At 52.5% G+C, this 17,930-nt stretch overlaps 6 protein-coding genes across 6 annotated transcripts; 3 read left to right on the forward strand and 3 right to left on the reverse strand.

Annotated features, from left to right (window-relative positions):
* Positions 1–1,052: 1,052 nt before the first annotated feature.
* CTAM01_12405 (mutanase) lies at positions 1,053–2,630 on the forward strand (the record flags this gene model as incomplete). Its single annotated transcript, XM_060528411.1, has 2 exons — positions 1,053–1,196; positions 1,251–2,630. The coding sequence occupies 2 exons, from the start codon at positions 1,053–1,055 to the stop codon at positions 2,628–2,630; spliced, it is 1,524 nt and encodes a 507-aa protein (XP_060376917.1).
* A 283-nt stretch (positions 2,631–2,913) lies between these two features.
* Positions 2,914–3,656, reverse strand: CTAM01_12406 (uncharacterized protein; the record flags this gene model as incomplete). The annotated part of the gene is made up of 2 exons (XM_060528412.1): positions 2,914–3,373; positions 3,433–3,656. 2 exons carry the CDS (start codon positions 3,654–3,656, stop codon positions 2,914–2,916), a joined length of 684 nt encoding a protein of 227 aa, XP_060376918.1.
* A 451-nt stretch (positions 3,657–4,107) lies between these two features.
* CTAM01_12407 (GMC oxidoreductase) lies at positions 4,108–6,231 on the reverse strand (the record flags this gene model as incomplete). Its single annotated transcript, XM_060528413.1, has 5 exons — positions 4,108–4,259; positions 4,322–5,029; positions 5,093–5,651; positions 5,714–6,057; positions 6,111–6,231. 5 exons carry the CDS (start codon positions 6,229–6,231, stop codon positions 4,108–4,110), a joined length of 1,884 nt encoding a protein of 627 aa, XP_060376919.1.
* A 1,207-nt stretch (positions 6,232–7,438) lies between these two features.
* Positions 7,439–10,689, reverse strand: CTAM01_12408 (glycosyl hydrolase family 2; the record flags this gene model as incomplete). The annotated part of the gene is made up of 3 exons (XM_060528414.1): positions 7,439–8,594; positions 8,661–10,050; positions 10,110–10,689. 3 exons carry the CDS (start codon positions 10,687–10,689, stop codon positions 7,439–7,441), a joined length of 3,126 nt encoding a protein of 1,041 aa, XP_060376920.1.
* A 938-nt stretch (positions 10,690–11,627) lies between these two features.
* CTAM01_12409 (MFS monosaccharide transporter) lies at positions 11,628–13,881 on the forward strand (the record flags this gene model as incomplete). Its single annotated transcript, XM_060528415.1, has 8 exons — positions 11,628–11,895; positions 11,951–11,991; positions 12,049–12,095; positions 12,160–12,458; positions 12,650–12,743; positions 12,814–13,129; positions 13,185–13,664; positions 13,723–13,881. Coding segments are annotated over 8 exons (1,704 nt in total), but the record flags the coding sequence as incomplete, so codon positions are not given.
* Positions 13,882–14,701: 820 nt separating this feature from the next.
* CTAM01_12410 (C6 zinc finger domain-containing protein) lies at positions 14,702–17,608 on the forward strand (the record flags this gene model as incomplete). Its single annotated transcript, XM_060528416.1, has 7 exons — positions 14,702–14,953; positions 15,276–15,304; positions 15,401–15,475; positions 15,647–16,453; positions 16,508–16,669; positions 16,722–17,300; positions 17,362–17,608. The coding sequence occupies 7 exons, from the start codon at positions 14,702–14,704 to the stop codon at positions 17,606–17,608; spliced, it is 2,151 nt and encodes a 716-aa protein (XP_060376922.1).
* Positions 17,609–17,930: the final 322 nt, after the last annotated feature.

The raw sequence follows: 17,930 nt of genomic DNA on the forward strand, positions 1-17,930 counted from the left end.
CGTCGGAATAATACCACCTGCAGGGAGGTCAACTACCGCAGTAGGGTCTGATTTTGATGTTGATTGGAGGGTCGTTCATGTTTTGTGCTTGTGATTTGTCTCGACTACTCCGCACTGTCGGATGTTGACACCAACCATGTGGCAAGCCGACGAGACATTCCGTCATGTGGTGCTTACTGACATCTGGCACGGTCTGGACACAAGTTTCCACCTTTTCCATATGCACCCCAGATAAATGACTTTGGCCAAGGAGACGCCAGTCGGGTTGTTGGGAGGGTTGTATTCGGAGACCAGCAGTCAGCGCGGGCCGAATGACATGGATTCTCAACTGCCCATTCAGCGGCCAGAGGAGATAATAAGCATGACTTCAAAGATTCTAGGGACTGTGATCTAGGGCCCTGTGACATATGTGGTTGCCCATGATTTGTCGCTTGTGCGGAATGATGTATGAAAAGAGCAAACCCTTCTGTTTGTTCTCTCGAAGTTCGTCAAACGGAGATTTATCCTCACTTCAACCCTTTTCTCCGTGAACAAGTATGTAATTAGAGACTACATGTGCCAGAGCAAGGCATGGCTGCAACGTGACATAAGATTCTTAATGTCACTGGTATTTTTGCTGCAGTTGACCGCAGGAAGGCTTTGTGCCTGATCATGCAAACTGCCGGCATCCCATGAGCAATTAACCGGAATAAGAGGGTTGTCGGTGTGGACATTGTGGCATCATCAGGCTTATGACAGACATACGATTCGGACCTTCTCTTTTGAGTGAGGTAACAGATCTGCGAAGCATCTCGGGCACAGAATCGATATGCAGAGGTCCATGACATTGACCCTAGAATCATGCGGGATGCCAGTACGGCCTGCCACGCTTGTCAGCGGACGGGAATGAGCAGGGGAAACGGGAGAACGGACGGAGAAAGAGCCAAAGCGAGAGACAGAGCGCTTCGGAAGGCGCCAAGTAATCCGGGCTTATAAAGGGAAGTTCCTCGATTTTTTCATTTCTCTTCTGTGTAACTAGCAGGCTCGGATTGAGGCCATCACAGCGATCCAGAATGATTTCCACTCGTCTTTTCAAGGCCTTTCTGGCTACGGCCATGTTGACTTTGGCCACCTGCCTGACGGTTCCATCCACACATGGCGACACCCTCAGCCTTCGCCAAGATAGTGGTGAGAAGCTTGTCTTCTGTCACTTCATGGTGAGTTTGACTCAGTCCTTCCATCTCTGCAGTTCCCAGCTAACACTTTAAAAGATTGGCATCGTCGGTGCACGTAGCTCGCCCAGCGAGTACGATGCTGATATGCAGAACGCCAAGGCGGCTGGCATCGACGCCTTTGCTCTCAATATTGGCGTTGACCCTTACACAGAGGCCCAGCTCGACTTGGCTTACCAGTCCGCTGCCAACAATGGCATGAAGGTCTTCATCTCGTTCGATTTCAACTGGTACCAGACTAGTGAGGCAACTCGCGTCGGCCAGATGATCGCCAAGTACGCCTCTCGTCCCGCTCAGCTCATCGTTGACGGCAAGGCGTTTGCATCTTCGTTTGCGGGAGATGGCCTGGATGTCGGTGCTATGCGCAGTGCTGCTGGCGTTCCCGTCTTCTGGGCACCCAATTTCCATCCAGAATTTGGCACAGACTTCAGCGTTATTGACGGTGCTCTCAACTGGCTCGGCTGGCCTAACAACGGACTCAACAAGGCTCCCGACGGTCGAGGCAACGTCTCGGTCCAACAGGGCGACGCGGCGTACACAACGGCACTCAAAGGCAAGCCATACATTGCACCAGTATCACCGTGGTTCTTCACCCACTTTGGCCCCGAGGTCCCCTATTCCAAGAATTGGGTCTTTCCCTCTGATACCCTCTGGTACGATCGGTGGCAACAGATTCTGTTGCTTAAGCCGCGCTTCCTTGAGATTGTGACTTGGAATGACTACGGTGAAAGTCATTACGTCGGACGTCTTGACAGCCCGCACGGTGATGACGGGAACTCCAAATGGGTCTACGGATTCCCCCACAACGGATGGCTCGACATGGCACAGCCGTTCATCAAGGCGTTTAAAGCCGGCGCTAGTGATCCCAAGACCTACATCACCGAGGAAAAGGTTGTCTACTGGTTCCGCCCGACTCTCCGAGGGATCAACTGCGACGCGACTGACACTACAATGAGCGATGCCAACAACTCTTCTGGCAATTACTTCAAGGGCAGGCCAGATGGATGGCAAACTATGGAGGACAAGGTTTACATCGTGACGCTATTGAAAGAGGCCGCATCTTTGACTGTCAATGTTGCCGGCAACAGTCAGACTTTCCAAGCCCCTGCTGGTGCTGCCAAGTTCTCTGTTGATATGAAGCCGGGAACTGTCGCCTTCAATATGGCTCGAGGAGGATCTTCCATTCTCTCTGGTACTGCTGGCATGCAGATTCTGGACCACTGCCCTTGTGGTATTTACAACTTTAACCCTTACGTCGGAGCTCTCAAAGCAGGAAGCGCAGACAACCTTCTCCCAGCGGCTTATTCTTCCATCTATGCTGGTTTGAAGGTCAGCACGTGCGGGCCGAATGGGATGAAAAGAACAGCGGTTCCACTTGCTGATATGGTAGCTCCTGCAATGGCCACACCCACGGTCTAAGGTGTCTTCGTGTACTTACTCTGGGAGGCAATGGAATGAAGGCATATGGGATAGCATGGAGGTCAGATTGCCTTACGTATTTACTCATGCAGCACATAGCTGGGGATGAATTGCGTCACTGATTGCTTTCAGCTGAGTTTTGTTATATTGAATGTATGTAAATGACCGTGTGATAGAATTTGGAGAGATTCAAACAATGCATAATCTGTAGTGACTGTGTAGTTCCCTTGCAGCTGCTCATTTCTCAATCACTTGTTGCCTCCCAATTTCCTTGCCAAATTTACTAAGCCTCTTTCTCAAGCACAGTGCATCTGAGGCGGAAAGGTCTCAATTTGATCAACCCTTCCATATCTTCAAGCTTTCTTTCAATCTCCTCATAGGTGTCTGAATGGTGAAAGGTATCGTTTGCCTCAAGATTGGACCAGCCGACGAAAGCTGCCAAGATGGACCCTGTCTGATTGGGGTCTCCTCCCTTCACGGGAAAATTGTCCTGAACTCCCCAACCATAGCTGGTGGCGGTCACCTCAGGCACTTGTCCGAAACCTTCCTTAATAATCTCCTGCAACCGTGTAGTCGCCACGTTTTTCGCTTCAGGGGTGATGTCTGAAGGAAAGTAGATGATGAAAACATCAGTCACGACGGACTTCAGCGCATTTGGGAGGCTTGACGTGGCGTTGATGTGCTTGCAGAATTCTCCGTATGTCAGAACTTTGTGCAAGTCTTTGCAGAGCTCTGCACCATATCTTTTACTCATCAGAAATGACTTTTGGGAAAATGGTATGTGGTTAATGGCTTGACTTACTCTTTGGCAAACTTCTCGTGGTGCTCAATTGAGTCCCAATCGAAGAAGCCCCAGGACATGGATGAATCTTCAAGTTCGACTGCCAGATACAATCGATAGGGAGCGCCAGGTGCCACGATAATCTTGCGATAGACGCTCATGTATGTCTGGCCCTCTGGTGTGGACTCATCCATGATGTTGAGGCCGGGCTTGACGCCCGCGGCACCAAACTCGGTGACGATCATTGCGAAAGACCAGTGGAGGAAGTGTATTTAGTTGATATATGGAAGACGAGATGCGATTGAAGATATCGAGGGTATTGGGTTCAGATTAAACCACAGCATTTCAGCTCTTTTGAACTAGAAGCGCATAATGGATGCCTGAGCTCGACTCGTAACTGCTTACGCGGGGTGTAGGCAGCGATTGCTGTATCTCACTCGGACATATTGACGTTTCAATTGATGCCTGAAGGTTTGCACACTCAATGTGAGTAAGCGCTTATTGTCATATAACTCTATGTTTGCAAGATGACTATCAGTTGAAGGGTGAATAGTCAGTCGTCTTACGGCTTCTGAGCTTAACGGTGTAACTTCTCATATTCAATCACATCACGCGATTACGCTTCCTGTCAGCCTGTTCTCACGCACTTCATTCAACATGTCATTGCTAAATGTGCTTCAGCGTTACGTAAACGTGTCAGAGTCCTAACTCTGTGATGATGATCTCTGCAGCCTTCTCCCCCACCAGCAGTGCAGCATTGTAAGTGTTAGCAGCGACTTGCTGAGATGGCACGCTAAGATCCGCAACCTTCAACCCGGACACGCCGTAGACGTTCAGGTGGGGGTCGACTGTGACATCTGATGTCAGTATATGGCTCAACCTCAAAGCTAAGCAGGGCCGTGCTACTTACCAACCCCTCGATTCTCCCGGGGCGCCATCTTGCAGGTACCAAGAGGATGTCTTGATGTCCCGATGTTTTCACGAACGTACTGGATGATTGCAGCATCGTCTTCGATAGAGTACTCAATCGAATCAGTGACCGGTCCTTCGGCCACCTCGATGACAGCGGCGCTCGATGTGTTGGCGAACTTAGGGTGCCCCAGTGCGAGCTCGCCTCGAAAGATTTCCATTCGACGGGCGATGGCTCGTTGTGTCTTGTACCCCCAGATGTGGCTCCTCAGGTCGATGTCGTTCTCGTCAAGTAGCCACCCAGTGGTGAAGTCGTACTCATCATCTATACTCGGCCCAGTAGCATGAATGTGGCCCCTCGCGTATGGGTATGTTACCCAGGGTGCTGTGGTAACGTACTCGGCATCATCGGGAAGAGTGTCAGGGTCGCCAAAGTAGGCATTAAAGAGTCCCATGATCATGAGAGGACGGTTGGGCGAGTCTTTGAAGTCCCTGTCCCAAGCAGCTTGGAATTCTGGCCCCAAAGCTGCAATATCAGCAGGGGATGGTCTAAACTTGCTGGAGGCATCGTGACCGTTCCATCCAAGTTGCTTGTCGTCGGCGGCAATCATCGCATCCACGTCTCGTCCTCTATCATTTCGGGCTATACCGTTGATGGTCTCGTTCCGGTTGAGGTTTGTGCGGTAGACGTACCCAACAAAGTGATGATCTATGAGATATTAGGAAGCCGTTGAAACGCCAGCAATCACTCAAAGAGTGAGATCAGAGTTACCTTGGAAGTCATTGCCCACTCCATCGAGACTTTCGATAATCGGTAATCCCGCCTTTTCCAGCACTGCAGGATCACCAACTCCGGATCTTTCGAGAAGCAATGGAGTTCCAAAAGACCCCGAGGAAGCAACCACTAGCTTTCTCGCCTTGACTCTAGTCGTGCTATTGTCTCCGGCATCCTTCGCGAATGCAGGGTTGGGTCGGATTTCCACCCCAGTGGCGCGTTTCTCTTCTCCCTCGAACAGAACACGGAGAACCTGGGTTTCTACTAGCACACTCAGATTAGGATAATCGCCACTTTGCAGAAGTGGATGCAAGTAACGATGTGCGACATCTTGACGGCGGCCGTCGGTAGGCGAGACATATCGATACCAGGGCCCGGAGCCATTGTTGGAGTGCAGACTTTGAAGGTCTTCTACCTCTGACCAACCTGCTTCTACGGCCCCATCAATCCAACCTCTTTCAGCTCGAGGCGCTTGGTGTGTTCCCTTTGATACATGGATTGGTCCATCATACCCGTGAGTGGATTGATTGTTAGTTGCGCCGTGATACGTTTCGATCTTGAATATGCATTAGCTATCATGAATAGTTTAAAGCAACGAGAAAATGGAGGAGCAAAAACCTTCTGCAGAAGCGGCAGCAATTCTTCTGCTGACCACCCCGTCGTGTTCCAGGAGTTATAATCGTCCCATTGCCCACGGGTGTACACCATCCAGTTGATAGCTGATCCACCTCCGAGAATGCCGCCTGTCTCAACAACCGGCTCACGGTCCGCCAGCTGCGATGACTTCTTGGCCTTCCAGAACAGAGCAGTATCCGAATTGGGCAGGGTATTCCGCTCGAATAAGGCCGGGTAGATGACGTTTGTGACATTAAAGCTGTCTTTTCCCTGCTCGATAACAAGAATCGATAGGGATGGGTCTGCTTCAGCGAGTCGTGAGGCAACGATGCTGCCCGCAGTGCCTCCTACGTGCGAAATGAGAATTTGGCCACTGGAGGATTGTTTAGAATAGACCCACCTCCAGCAATGATGACGTCGACCTCTGTGAGATTAGTTGGAAGTTCAGTATACAAACCTTCAGACCCAGTCGCCAGCGCTATTGCGGCTACAGAAGCCATCTCCAGGGCTTTCAGTCTCATGATTGAATTTGAGCAACAGGTGAAGTAAGTGAACCAAGTATCAGCGCTGTAAGTTGTTGTCAAAGGCAATGAAGAGTTGACGACGTTTGTCTAGCTGGACGGTAGCTTAAAGATAAGAAAATAGTGCTTGGCTACCTGAAAGACATTCCGGTGTCGGCTGCTTCCATTACGAAGTATGTTTTGAAAGGTCTACTTAAGCACTTCCAACCGATTTCCAATAACTTCCGGGTCTGGAGTACGCTCAGCGCGGCCCAGGCGGAACGGCCCAGTAGTGTCGTATCGCAGAGGCGGGGGATGCATCCGACGTTGTAGCAAAGGTTCCTAGCTTACTTGGCATAGTCTTCAGGTGCATAATACCAGGTTTACTGCTTGGATTCATGAAAAGAGTTTACTAATGGTATACTAAGTCCAGGAATGTAAGTCTAATGCCACCTGCAGTAATGTCGATCGCCGGTCAGCGTCGTAACATCCCCGCTGTTCAGTCGAATCACTAAAGACTTGAGTCCGAGCTGACGAACAGCAGGCGAGCTCAGAACTTTGCTCTTCAGCTTCTGTTGATTGCGCCATCTTGATTCAGGATAGAGATTAGCTATAAGATGACCTCTGCATGGAATCAACGGGATGACAAGTCAAATGAGGAAGAACCTCAAGAGAACATGACATAGGCGCTTATTGAATTCGACCACAAGTCTAGATCGTTTCCCGGCTAAAAAGCAGTAGTTTCTAATGAAAACTTACCGATGGGCGCCAAAGACAAGCAGAAATCCGAATTCCTACCCAACTTGACTTGCAGAAACAAAAATGAAGGGGACATGAGGGAAGTCAAAAAGACTGACCAGCCTGGGGGTCGAACCCAGAATCTCCTGATAACATGCTAAGTCGGGGACCCGCTTAGTCGTAGTCAGACGCCTTGCCATTGGGCCAACCGGCCGATTGTGGTTGATGTGGGCCAAAAGTTTCTATTGTACCGCCCAGGCATGCCACCAGCACGAGGCCTACCCCCACCAGGATCCTCGGAGCGCGCTCGATCAATCTGAGAGACAGGTGTGTTGCGTTTTCAAAATTGGTAGCATTTTACGATTTTGAGAGGCTTTGCAATAGGCTGTTAAAGTCATAATCATTCATTCCAATTCTAGCTCTAGCTGTCCGTGACATGTGTCCAAGTCTCAGGACACCAGTGTAACCATTTCGTCGTAACCCAAAGTCATTAAAATCCAACTCTTTCCAAAACGAATCCAAACTTGAACTCTCCGACATGCACCTTCAAGTCCTCCCTGACACTAGGACCACAAGCGGCAGTACCAACACCAGCAACACGGGCATCGAGACGCAGAAGCGTCGCATCCTCCTCAACGAGATCGCACGGGTGCGCGGCCTTGTGCACCGTCTCGGAAGTGTAGCGACTGACCTGGAAGCTGAACTGGCGCCACTCCTCCTCAGACCAGACAGCAGCGTCAGCCGGCGTGGCGCGAAGGCCGCGGCCGTGGTCCTCGGTGAGCTTGACGTAGCGGGTTTCCAGATGGTTGCCGCCTTCTTGGGGTACCTCGTAGTGCTGGTGCAACTCCGGCACGGTGGCACTGAAGACGCCGAGGTGTTGACTGGACTTCTTATCTGGGTAGGACTCGCCGGGGCCGAGCGCGAGGTACTTGACGTTGTTGAGCGACTTGTGCAGGCGCAGGTTCAGGCCCACGCGGGGGATGTGGGTGGGTTTGATGCCGCGGGGCTTCAGGTCAACGGCGACGGTGAGGCGACCGGTGGCATCAATGGTGTAAGTAGTGGTGGTCTCCCAGCCCCAGTCGAGGACGCGAGGGGAGAGGTAGGTAGTTGTGATGACCTCAACCTTATCGGTCGACTCATTGATCTTGAATGATCGAAGGAAGCTGTCAAAAGCGTCAACACCGAAACGAACCCAGTAGGGGGCATCATTGGGGTTGTCGTTGTCGGTAGGGGCGCGCCAGAAGTTGGGGATAATGGCCGCGCCAGTGGCTTCGTCCTTCACGAGAAGAGGCACTCCGGCAGCCGTCCAAGATGTGATGTATCCGCGGGCGGTATCAAAGGTGATGGCAAAGTCGGAGCCTGAGACGGTGGCCTTGGCACGAGACTTTTGAACCTGCAACTTGGAGGTGAGGGTGCTGTTAAGCAGCTTAGAGGCTGCCGCAACACCGGACAGCTTGTGCTGGATCCAAGCGATCTCGTGCGAGGGCTCGGCCCAGTTTGTGGAGTCCTTGAGACTGAAGGTCACGGTGATGTAGACCTCCTTGTCGGACTTAATCTTCGCGAGGCTCGAGGGCAGGTCGACCTTGACGGTCTCGCCGGCGGCGATCTTGGGGATTTCGAGGTTTCCGGCAGCGACGAGAGCGGAGCTGTGTTACAAATTGTCAGTAATCATGCTTCTCTAGATCAGTAGAGCTTCCTCCAGAATGACTTACTTTTCGCCGAGTTCCTCGACCTTGTAGGTGGAGGAAAGGTGGTCAACGCCAACAAAGTCGTACTTGTTCTTGATGACAAGCTGGTTGCCCTCAACTGACAGCTGAAGGGGCTGGTAGGCCTTCTTCAGCTCGATCAAACCGGGAGTAGGGTCGTGGGTGCTGTGAAGAAGACCATCCATGACAAAGGTGCCGTCGTGGGGACGCTCGCCAAAGTCTCCTCCGTAGGCATAGTAGCCCTTGCCATCGGCATCCTCCTTCCAGATACCGTGGTTCGCCCACTCCCAGATGTAGCCGCCCTGAAGACGAGGGAACTTTTCAAAGACCTCAATGTAGTCATCGAGACCACCAGGACCGTTGCCCATGGCGTGACCGTACTCGCAGAGAACAACAGGCTTCTCGTAGCTGCCGTCCTCCTTGACACCCTCAGTCTCAACCAGCTTGGTGAGGCGGTCGATGGGAGGATACATGTAAGAGTACATATCCGCAGTCTCGGCCTTGACATCGCCTTCGTAGTGGACCGGGCGACCAGAGTCGAAGTTCTTGGCGTACTCGTACATGGCTTTGTGGTTCTCACCGTAGAAGGCTTCGTTACCAAGCGACCACATGATGATACTGGTGTGGTTCTTGTCGCGCTGAACCAGCTGAACCATGCGGTCGAGGTAGGCCTCACGCCACTCAGGGTTCTCGCTGGTGTACTTCCCAGCAAGGGGGAAGGTAATGGCCTTGCGCGCCTCGTAGTCTGACGCCTCGTCGACATCCTGAGGGCGTGCAACAGCATCGTAGAAGCCGTGGCACTCGAGATCGGCCTCGTCCATGACCCACAAGCCGAGTTCGTCCGCAAGCTGGAAGACTCGGGGGTCGGGCGGGTAGTGCGAGCATCGCAGAGAGTTGATGTTGTGGTTCTTCATGATGAGCAGGTCGCGCTTGGCGTACTCGATGGGCACGGCGCGGCCAAACTTGTTGTGGTGTTCGTGTCTGTTGACACCTCTGATGCGGATTGGGGTACCGTTGACGGAAATCAGACCGTTCTTGAGCTCAACTTTGCGGAAACCAATGTTTTGGTAGACAGCATGGGAGCCCAGGGTGATGTCAACCCGGTAGAGGTAAGGGGTCTCGGCAGTCCACTTCTTTGGGTTGGTAACGGGGATGCTGATGTCAACCTTGGTGTTGTCGACAGTGACCTCTGCCTCCTTGGTCGCAATGACGGCACCGCCGTTCTTGCCTAGCTCGCTGAGAGTGAGCTTGACGGTGCTCTTCTCGGCGGTCTTGACGTCGACCGTCGCCAGGAGAGTCGCGTCTTCGTACTTCTCGTCGAGATCAGTGCGGAGGAACCAGTCCTCGATTCTTGTTTGCTCGGGTACGGCGAGGAGAGTGACATCGCGGAAGATACCTGTGATTAGCTCGTTAGATGATTATTCAAGCAGGTTGACGAACGAAGCGACCACTCACCCGAAAGCCACCATTGATCTTGGTCTTCGATGTAAGTTGCATCGGACCACTGGTACACTCTCACAAACAGCTCATTGGGTCCATCCCTCTTGAGGATGCTTGTGACGTCAAACTCGGACGCGTTCCGCGAGCCCTGAGCGAAGCCAATGAGCGTGCCATTGACCCAGATGTGGTATCCGGAGTCAACGCCATCGAATCTGAGGCGCAATTGCGACTTCTCATCCCACGTGGAAGGGACGTGGAATGTTCGTCTGTAGGTGCCCGTGGGGTTCTCGCTGGGAACGTATGGTGGGTTCACTGGGATAGGGAACTGTGTGTTGGTATACCACGGAAAGCCGTGTCCCTGAAGCTGCCAATGGCCAGGGACGTTGATGGTGCCCCATTCGTCCTCCTTGTCTTCCGGCAAAGGCGCCTCCTCGGGAGTGCCGGCCATGTGGAAGTCCCAAACGCCATTGAGAAGGATGGACGTCTCTGGGATGAAGTATGCGCGCGGAGGAAGGGTGTTGCGCCTGAAGACGGAGGGGTTCTCGTAGTCGTGAACTCCCTCCTCGGCCTGGAGAGACAAACTTTGAGAGGCCATCGTGGCGGTTTGGATGAGGGGTAACGATAGACTGAGACACGGATTTGGGGTGGAAGGAGAGAGGGGAGAAGGAATGTGAAGAGAGAGAAGCAAGAGGGTACAATCAGTTTGCTAGCTACCAAGGTTGAGTCGTTATTTATTCGTCCTCACTTTCTCCACGCGAAGTAACACGTCGGACGCAAGGCCGAGGGAAACGCCAGAAATAATCTGCAGACTGCGAGCACCCGTTCCCTCTCGTGAAGCTCACTCAAGTTTGTCCCGCCATATGACGAGGGAGCGTGGGGCAGAAAGACTGGAGCAGTTTCGGGGTAGCTCCGAGTCAGGTGGTGTCGGTGTAGTACGACCCCGAGGCCATCCTATCCTGGCGTTCCTTCGACTTCTTTTGCCAGAGAGACTCTTCACTCTTGTCCTACAAGAGCCCCGGCAACTCCTGGCAACTCCGCACCGCGAGGACGCAAGAGGGATAGTCTCCCCCAGCCCCGTGTGGTTCTGATTGGGTCCGGGGAAGTCGGGGCCGGCCCCGCACCTCCATCCGGATACAAGCCGGTCTAAGTTGATGCAACGTCTGACAACCCTGCCAGCCATTTCCACCCTTTCGTCTGCTCCCCCATGGGCCCCATCTCTTGGATGGACGGAAGGTTGTTCTGTGTCTGTTACCCCGGATTGACATTGTCCAGACCCCGGCTAACGTTGACTGAAAACTGCAAGCGCGCCCGTGGCGTTGGCTCATGGCTGATGGTCCGTCATGTCACCCCAGGTTCTTTCGTATTTTCTGCCTCCTGGGACCTTCGTTTGGATGGTATGATGGCCCGAATGCGGGGAGAAGATTTTGTCTTCTGATGGGCTACAGAGAAGCCTGAGAGTCTGCAGTCAGAACATTTAAGACGGCCGTGTTATCGCCTCTCCATTCTTTCGTCTCCATCGATGATACCCTTCTAAGGCTTCCAAGACCTCCATCTCTCCACCGTTCCACTGTTCCTGAATTCTTGGTCCACCCCTCCCGAGCTGTATTGCTTGTCTGCAGTCCATCCTCCACCATGTCCGACGAGAAGACAGACCCCACGGTCGAGGGCCACGCCGAAGAGCGCCGTGACGATGCTGCTGCCGAGATCGACACTGCCGTCCACATTGCCCATCAGACGCAATCTGGCGCCTATTCGCCCTGGACGCCGCACATGTTCCGACTCTACGCCGTCCTCTTTATTGGTTCGTACCTTGTTGTTTCTTATTAGTATTGGCCTACTAACAACAATTCCGACAGCTTACCTCAATGGAGCTCTCAACGGTTACGATGGTTCCTTGGTAAGTAAACCCAGAATCTGAGCACCATCATCATCATCTAACGAAGCACCTTTAAAGATGGGAGGTTTGAATGGATTGAAGTCCTACTTGAACTACTTCCACAAGTAAGTCACCCGGAAAACAAAACTCACCAAGCATTTGATGACAAGACTGACGCGAATCCGTCAGGGAAACTGTTGACGAGAGCACCGGAATCATCTTCGCCATGTACAACATCGGAAGTGTCGCCGCCGTCTTCTTCACCGGACCTGCAAACGACTTCCTCGGTCGCCGATGGGGCATGTTTATCGGGGCTGCCATTGTCATTATCGGCACTTGTGTTCAGGCCACAACCAAAACGTACGAAGACCTTTACTTCTATGGTCGCATACCGGTTGCTAATGGTTCTCAGCTCTGGCCAATTCCTTGCTGGACGATTCGTTCTCGGATTTGGTGTCAGTTTCTGCTGCGTTTCTGCTCCGACCTATGTAAGTCTGATGGATCGCGTCTGTCTTAGTTGTGCATGTCAACTAACATGTCATCTGTTGAGGTCTCTGAGATGGCACACCCGGCATGGCGAGGAACTATCACTGGTATCTACAACTGCACTTGGTACATAGGTATGTCTATCTTGGTCGCTTGCACATTCTCTTACTCCAGGTCTAATTATTACATACAGGCTCAATCATAGCTTCCTGGGTTATCTATGGGTGCGCCTACATCGATGGCGGTGAGGGCACCAGTGCTTGGCGCCTGCCCATTTGGCTTCAGATGTGAGTCTCTTCAACAAAAAAATAATTCTTCGTGTAATCCTTCTCAAGGCACTAACACATTTCTTTGCAGGGTTACCTCTGGTATCGTTTGCGTTGGCGTCTTCTTCATCCCCGAATCTCCGCGATGGCTCATGGCGAACGACAAACACGAAGAAGCCGCGAAAGTCCTTGCCAAGTACCATGGCGAGGGCTCTATCGACCACCCTATTGTCCAGCTTCAGCTGAAGGAGATGGTATCTCAAATCAGCACAGACGCATCGGATAAGTCTTGGTATGATTACAGTGAGCTCTGGAGCACCCACTCCGCCCGTCGCCGCCTCATCTGCGTGTTGGGCATGGCCTTCTTCGGCCAGATCAGTGGTAACAGCTTGAGTTCTTACTACTTGGTAATTCCGTTCTCCCTCTCTTTCCATTACTTGGAAATGACTAACATCATTCTAGACCGTTGTACTGAAGAACGCCGGCATTACAGACGAGAAGCGTGTCTTGGCATTGAATGCGATCAACCCGATTCTGTGCTTCTTCGCATCTCTCGTCGGAGCTCGTATGACGGATGTTGTCGGTCGCCGACCCCTCCTGATTTACTCCATCATCTTCTGCTCGTTCTGCTTCGCAATCATCACGGGAACTTCCAAATTGGCAACAGACGATGCTAACAACGTTGCTGCTGCCAACACAACCATCGCCTTCATCTACATCTTCGGCATCGTCTTCAGCTTCGGCTGGACTCCTCTTCAGAGCATGTACATTGCCGAGACCCTCAGCACCTCCACTCGCGCCAAGGGTACTGCAGTCGGTAACTTTGCCAGTGCTGTCGGAAGCACCGTTATCCAGTACGCCAGTGGACCGGCTTTCCTCAACATCAAGTACTACTTCTACATTGTCTTCATCTTCTGGGACCTCTTTGAAGCAGTCATCATTGTAAGTTTCGCACTGGTCCCTAACTGGATATGCCAGAACTCCGCTGATTGACTACCAGTACTTCTTTTGGCCCGAGACCAAGGATCGCACGCTTGAGGAGTTGGAGGAGGTCTTCAGTGCCCCGAACCCTGTCAAGAAGAGCTTGGAGCCTCGTTCGGCCGAGACTGTCCTGAAGACTATGCAGGTCGGCCAGGACGAAAAGGTGGCGTATGTCTAGTAGATATCTGTACCGGGCCGGGCTTGAGCGGCATTTGTGGGGCGATACCGGTCTGAACACCAGGTCTAGAGCTAGGATTCACCTGCATTTGCCGTCTATCTCGCTGTCTAAAGACTCTAATCAAGATGTTTCTGATACACGTTCAGATGATCTGCGATGTGAATGTTCCATTATGTGCGAAGCGCAACATTAAAACCAGTGTTCATGGAGACAGTCGATTCGTCTGTCTGTTGATGGTACTTCGTGCAAAAAAGCGTCCTTCACTATGATTGGGGCGGCACCGTTTGGACTAAGAAAATGGGCTAACGGCGCCATGTTCTATGAACAGCCACATCAGGCGAACCCAACCAACAGTCTTACTTAAGTGTTCGTACCGCGGTCACGTCTGAAGGAATGAAGGAAAAGCTTAATCGCCTATTGTATCCCTACAGAAAACTGGCAAAGCGGCACAGCTTAGAAGGAGTTGAGAGTCACCTGTCACATCGTCACATGTGCTTCTCTCCAACTCGTAATAGACGAATGCCACGATGGGACATAGGTCCGTCTTTGACCCAAGCGATGTTGATGTTCCCCCGCCTGGGACCTTGTGGGCTCCCCTCATAGACGTGCCGGGGCTGCACGGAGCGAAACCACGGGAAGCCATAGAGATCCTAGACCGAGTCCAATTTTTACCCGGCATCCCACCATCTCATGATCCCACAAGCTTTTCCCCTTCCTAGCCAAGCCCCCCGTCTACGTTTCTCCAAATTCTTCCTAATGAACTCACCCCCTTCTCCACATCATCGCCCTTCCCCCGCACTACACGTGGGTGCATATATGCATGTCCTGCTGCTGGGATTCCTCCTTTGACCCCCTTGTGCCGTCCATTCTTTTTTTTCTCCAGTCCACTGCCCCCAAACTCTGCTCCGACTCGGTCCGCTTCGGATCGAGGATCCCCTTCACTGCGGAACCAGGCTTTCTTGCTGTTACGGACGCTGTTGCTACGCCATGCCACCCAGCAGTTGCGATGGAGTCACTGGATAATGACACGATCAATGAGCCGTCGAGGAAGAGGTTGAGGACAAGTCATGCGGTATGTGAATTGCATTTTCTTAGAATCCTGCAAGCAACACAGTTCACCTCTTTCGTAAGTATCGTTTTGGCGTAGGACAAAGTGACAACTCGTGTCTATCATTTCACTGTCACATTGAACCGCCAAAAGAGTTCTTCACGAACACTGCGACTACCAAAAACACTGCACGCTTAACTGCTTTCGTTCCGCCATCGCGAAGATCTTCTCTCATTTCCGAGTGTCATCTCTCTAAGCTTAAACTCTTCTCTCCCCACATGTTCTGGCCGGCTACCCAGCCGAAACCCCGAAAAGCTCATCGCTGACAACGCATCGCATACTTCAGTGCGACACATGCCGCGCAAGGAAGATCAGGTACGTGGAACCAAGACAAGCCGGCCAAGCAACCCAGGCCCAGACCGAACCAGTCTCTCGGGACAGCATCAAGATTAACGAGACCTCACTGCACAGATGCAATGGCAACACGCCATGCGCATCCTGCTCTGCGTCGCATCAGGAATGCACCTATGGGTCCGAAGCTAATTCGTAAGTTAAGGAGTCCGGCCCTCAAAAGAACCACACTCGTCTCCTCACGCCTCCCGGAGCCGTGATCCCCGGCGCAAAACACCGACTTCCGCAAGCTCGGGGGCGCGAGGAGAGTAGGAGGAAAACTTGCTTTCTTGCTGTGAGTCTAAGTTCTGACCATCACGTCATTAGGCGCGGGAAGAGCGACCTCATCCTTGAGGGTGTACTCCGGGTGGAGAAGTTCCTTCATGAGATGAAGGCCACCATCGTCAGTCCCGTCTCCTCTACATTCCACTTTTCACCGAACCCATCTCACGATGGTGTGTTCAAGGGGACGGCGCCGTATGCCGACCACCGTCCATCCGTGGTCTCTCCGGCCCTCCGATCCGCCTCGCGGGGTTCCTTTTCCGGGTCGCCTCTGAACGAGATCCATCACCCACAACGGACCCCCATCTCGGAGCCGCAGTATCAGAACAACTTTGAGAATGCCGTGCTCGACTCTATGCACACGAGTACCACAGAATCTGTGCTACAATGGCCTCATTTTGACGCCTTTCCGAATATGAGGGATGGATATGTCCCCATCTTCCACCTCGAACAGTCACGGCCGGCAGTAAAGACGCGTGCAACACCCGTGTACCCCTACGTAACTGCGGAGGACATTGACGAGATCATTGAATCGTTTGAGCACACCATCAACTTTTGGTATCCGACCATGTCTCGCAACCAGCTTGAGCAGGTCCGCAACCTAATCGCCGATGGCATTCCTGAGGGAGACAGCATTCTTATCTGTCTTGCGCTGCTCACAATGGCGCTGGGGTGTGTTGGCCTAGTGACTACGGGGCTGGCGAGCACGTCTTCCTTGAGCGAGGAGGATCGTAAACGGAGGGCTTCCAAGAGGGCCATGGGTGACATGTACTTTGACAGTGTCTTGAAGAAGCTGCATGTGGTGCATACCAATGTTGGAAGCACTGCAACCCACTGCCTGTTCTTCACGGCGTGAGTATCGAGCATCGTCTCTCAATACAGAAAGTCACTAACATGATACTTCAGGATGTACTTTGCCTTCCTCCGTCGGCCTTTGCAGGCGTGGGAATATATCAACGCAGCATCCGCAAAATGCCTTTTGCTTCTGTCTTACCCGCCAGAGTCCGAGTCCGCGGAGGACCAAGAACGAATCCGAAGGATCTTTTGGTCTTGTTACATCCTTGAGAGGTACGAGCCGTGACCCAGTACGTTGCCGTGCCTGCAGCTAACAAATCTCAAGTGACTATCTTGCAGAGCTCTCTGGGCTTCCACAATCGGGTGTCGCCCGCATTGAGTCTACAACGCCTCTCCCAGGAGAGTACAGCACACATAAAGACTCTCAAGTCGAGGAGCAATCTTCCCTCTACTTCCTCGCCTGCATCTCCATGCGCCGCCTCCTCAACCGCGTCCATCAGCTCCTCTACGCACGCGGGACTGGCGCTGCCCTCGACCACGCCCGTTTCCCCTATGTCGTTGCGGAGCTGAACCACCAGCTCGACGACTGGCGAGAGGTGCTTCCTCCGGCGTTTGCATTCAGTGTCGGGTTCAACGAATTAGGAAACAACCAAGGTACCGCGACGGAGCATGGCGGTTTCCTGCGGCAGAGGTATCTCACCTGCAGGAGTGTGATTTACCGACCGTACCTGATGTGGATGCTGAGTGGTATGGCTGGTGGGAATGGAGCTAGCTCTGAGCTGCTGGTCAGCCAAGATGCGCTGAAGAACTGCAAGGCGTGCCTGGATGCCTGCCTGCTCCATATCCTCAATCTGAGGGGCTTTGGGCAGACAGTCATGGTCGACACGTGGATCTGCTCCCTCTCGTAAGTTTACCACTCGTGACTGTTCTGCATTGAGATATCATGACTAATGCGTGGGCTGTAGTATGGCTGGTGCAATGCTTGTTCTGCTCGCAGCGTGCCGTATCCCGGCTTTAAAAGACATGATCGGGCCGGAAGTGTTGGGAGCTGGCGACCACTTGAAGCAGCTACTACAAGGCTGGCAGAGTACTATGGGCGAGCCTACGTCTCCGAGCGTCAACCAGGCGATCCGTATCATCAGCGACGTGGACCGCTTCATTCAGGAGGTCTATCGGGCTGGGGATTCCTATTCCATGAGGCGGCATCCATAGCTCAAGTGAGGAGAGGTTTTTGACAAAGCAAGTCATGCCAAAGTAAATATTCATTGTCTGGTACATACAGAGTAGGGTATGGAAATTGGGCAGAATACAAAACTAAAGAAATCATGCAAGTATGCTTCATCGTCGTCTGCCAAGCTTGGCATTGCGCTTTTCAATCCTGAAATACGGCCAACGTTCCCCGACCCTGCAAATCCTCGCCCCTGAGCTGTGCCAACGAGTGACTCAAACCATGCAAATCGATCGATACTAGCCCCATTGCTTCAGTCTTCAATGGGTGCTGTAAACAAGGGGCGTGCTCCTTGATCATCCGTCG

This window comes from Colletotrichum tamarilloi (assembly GCF_030869305.1).
Source record: "Colletotrichum tamarilloi strain Tom-12 chromosome Unknown Scaffold_76.1, whole genome shotgun sequence".
Classification (NCBI taxonomy): Eukaryota; Fungi; Ascomycota; class Sordariomycetes; order Glomerellales; family Glomerellaceae; genus Colletotrichum; species Colletotrichum tamarilloi.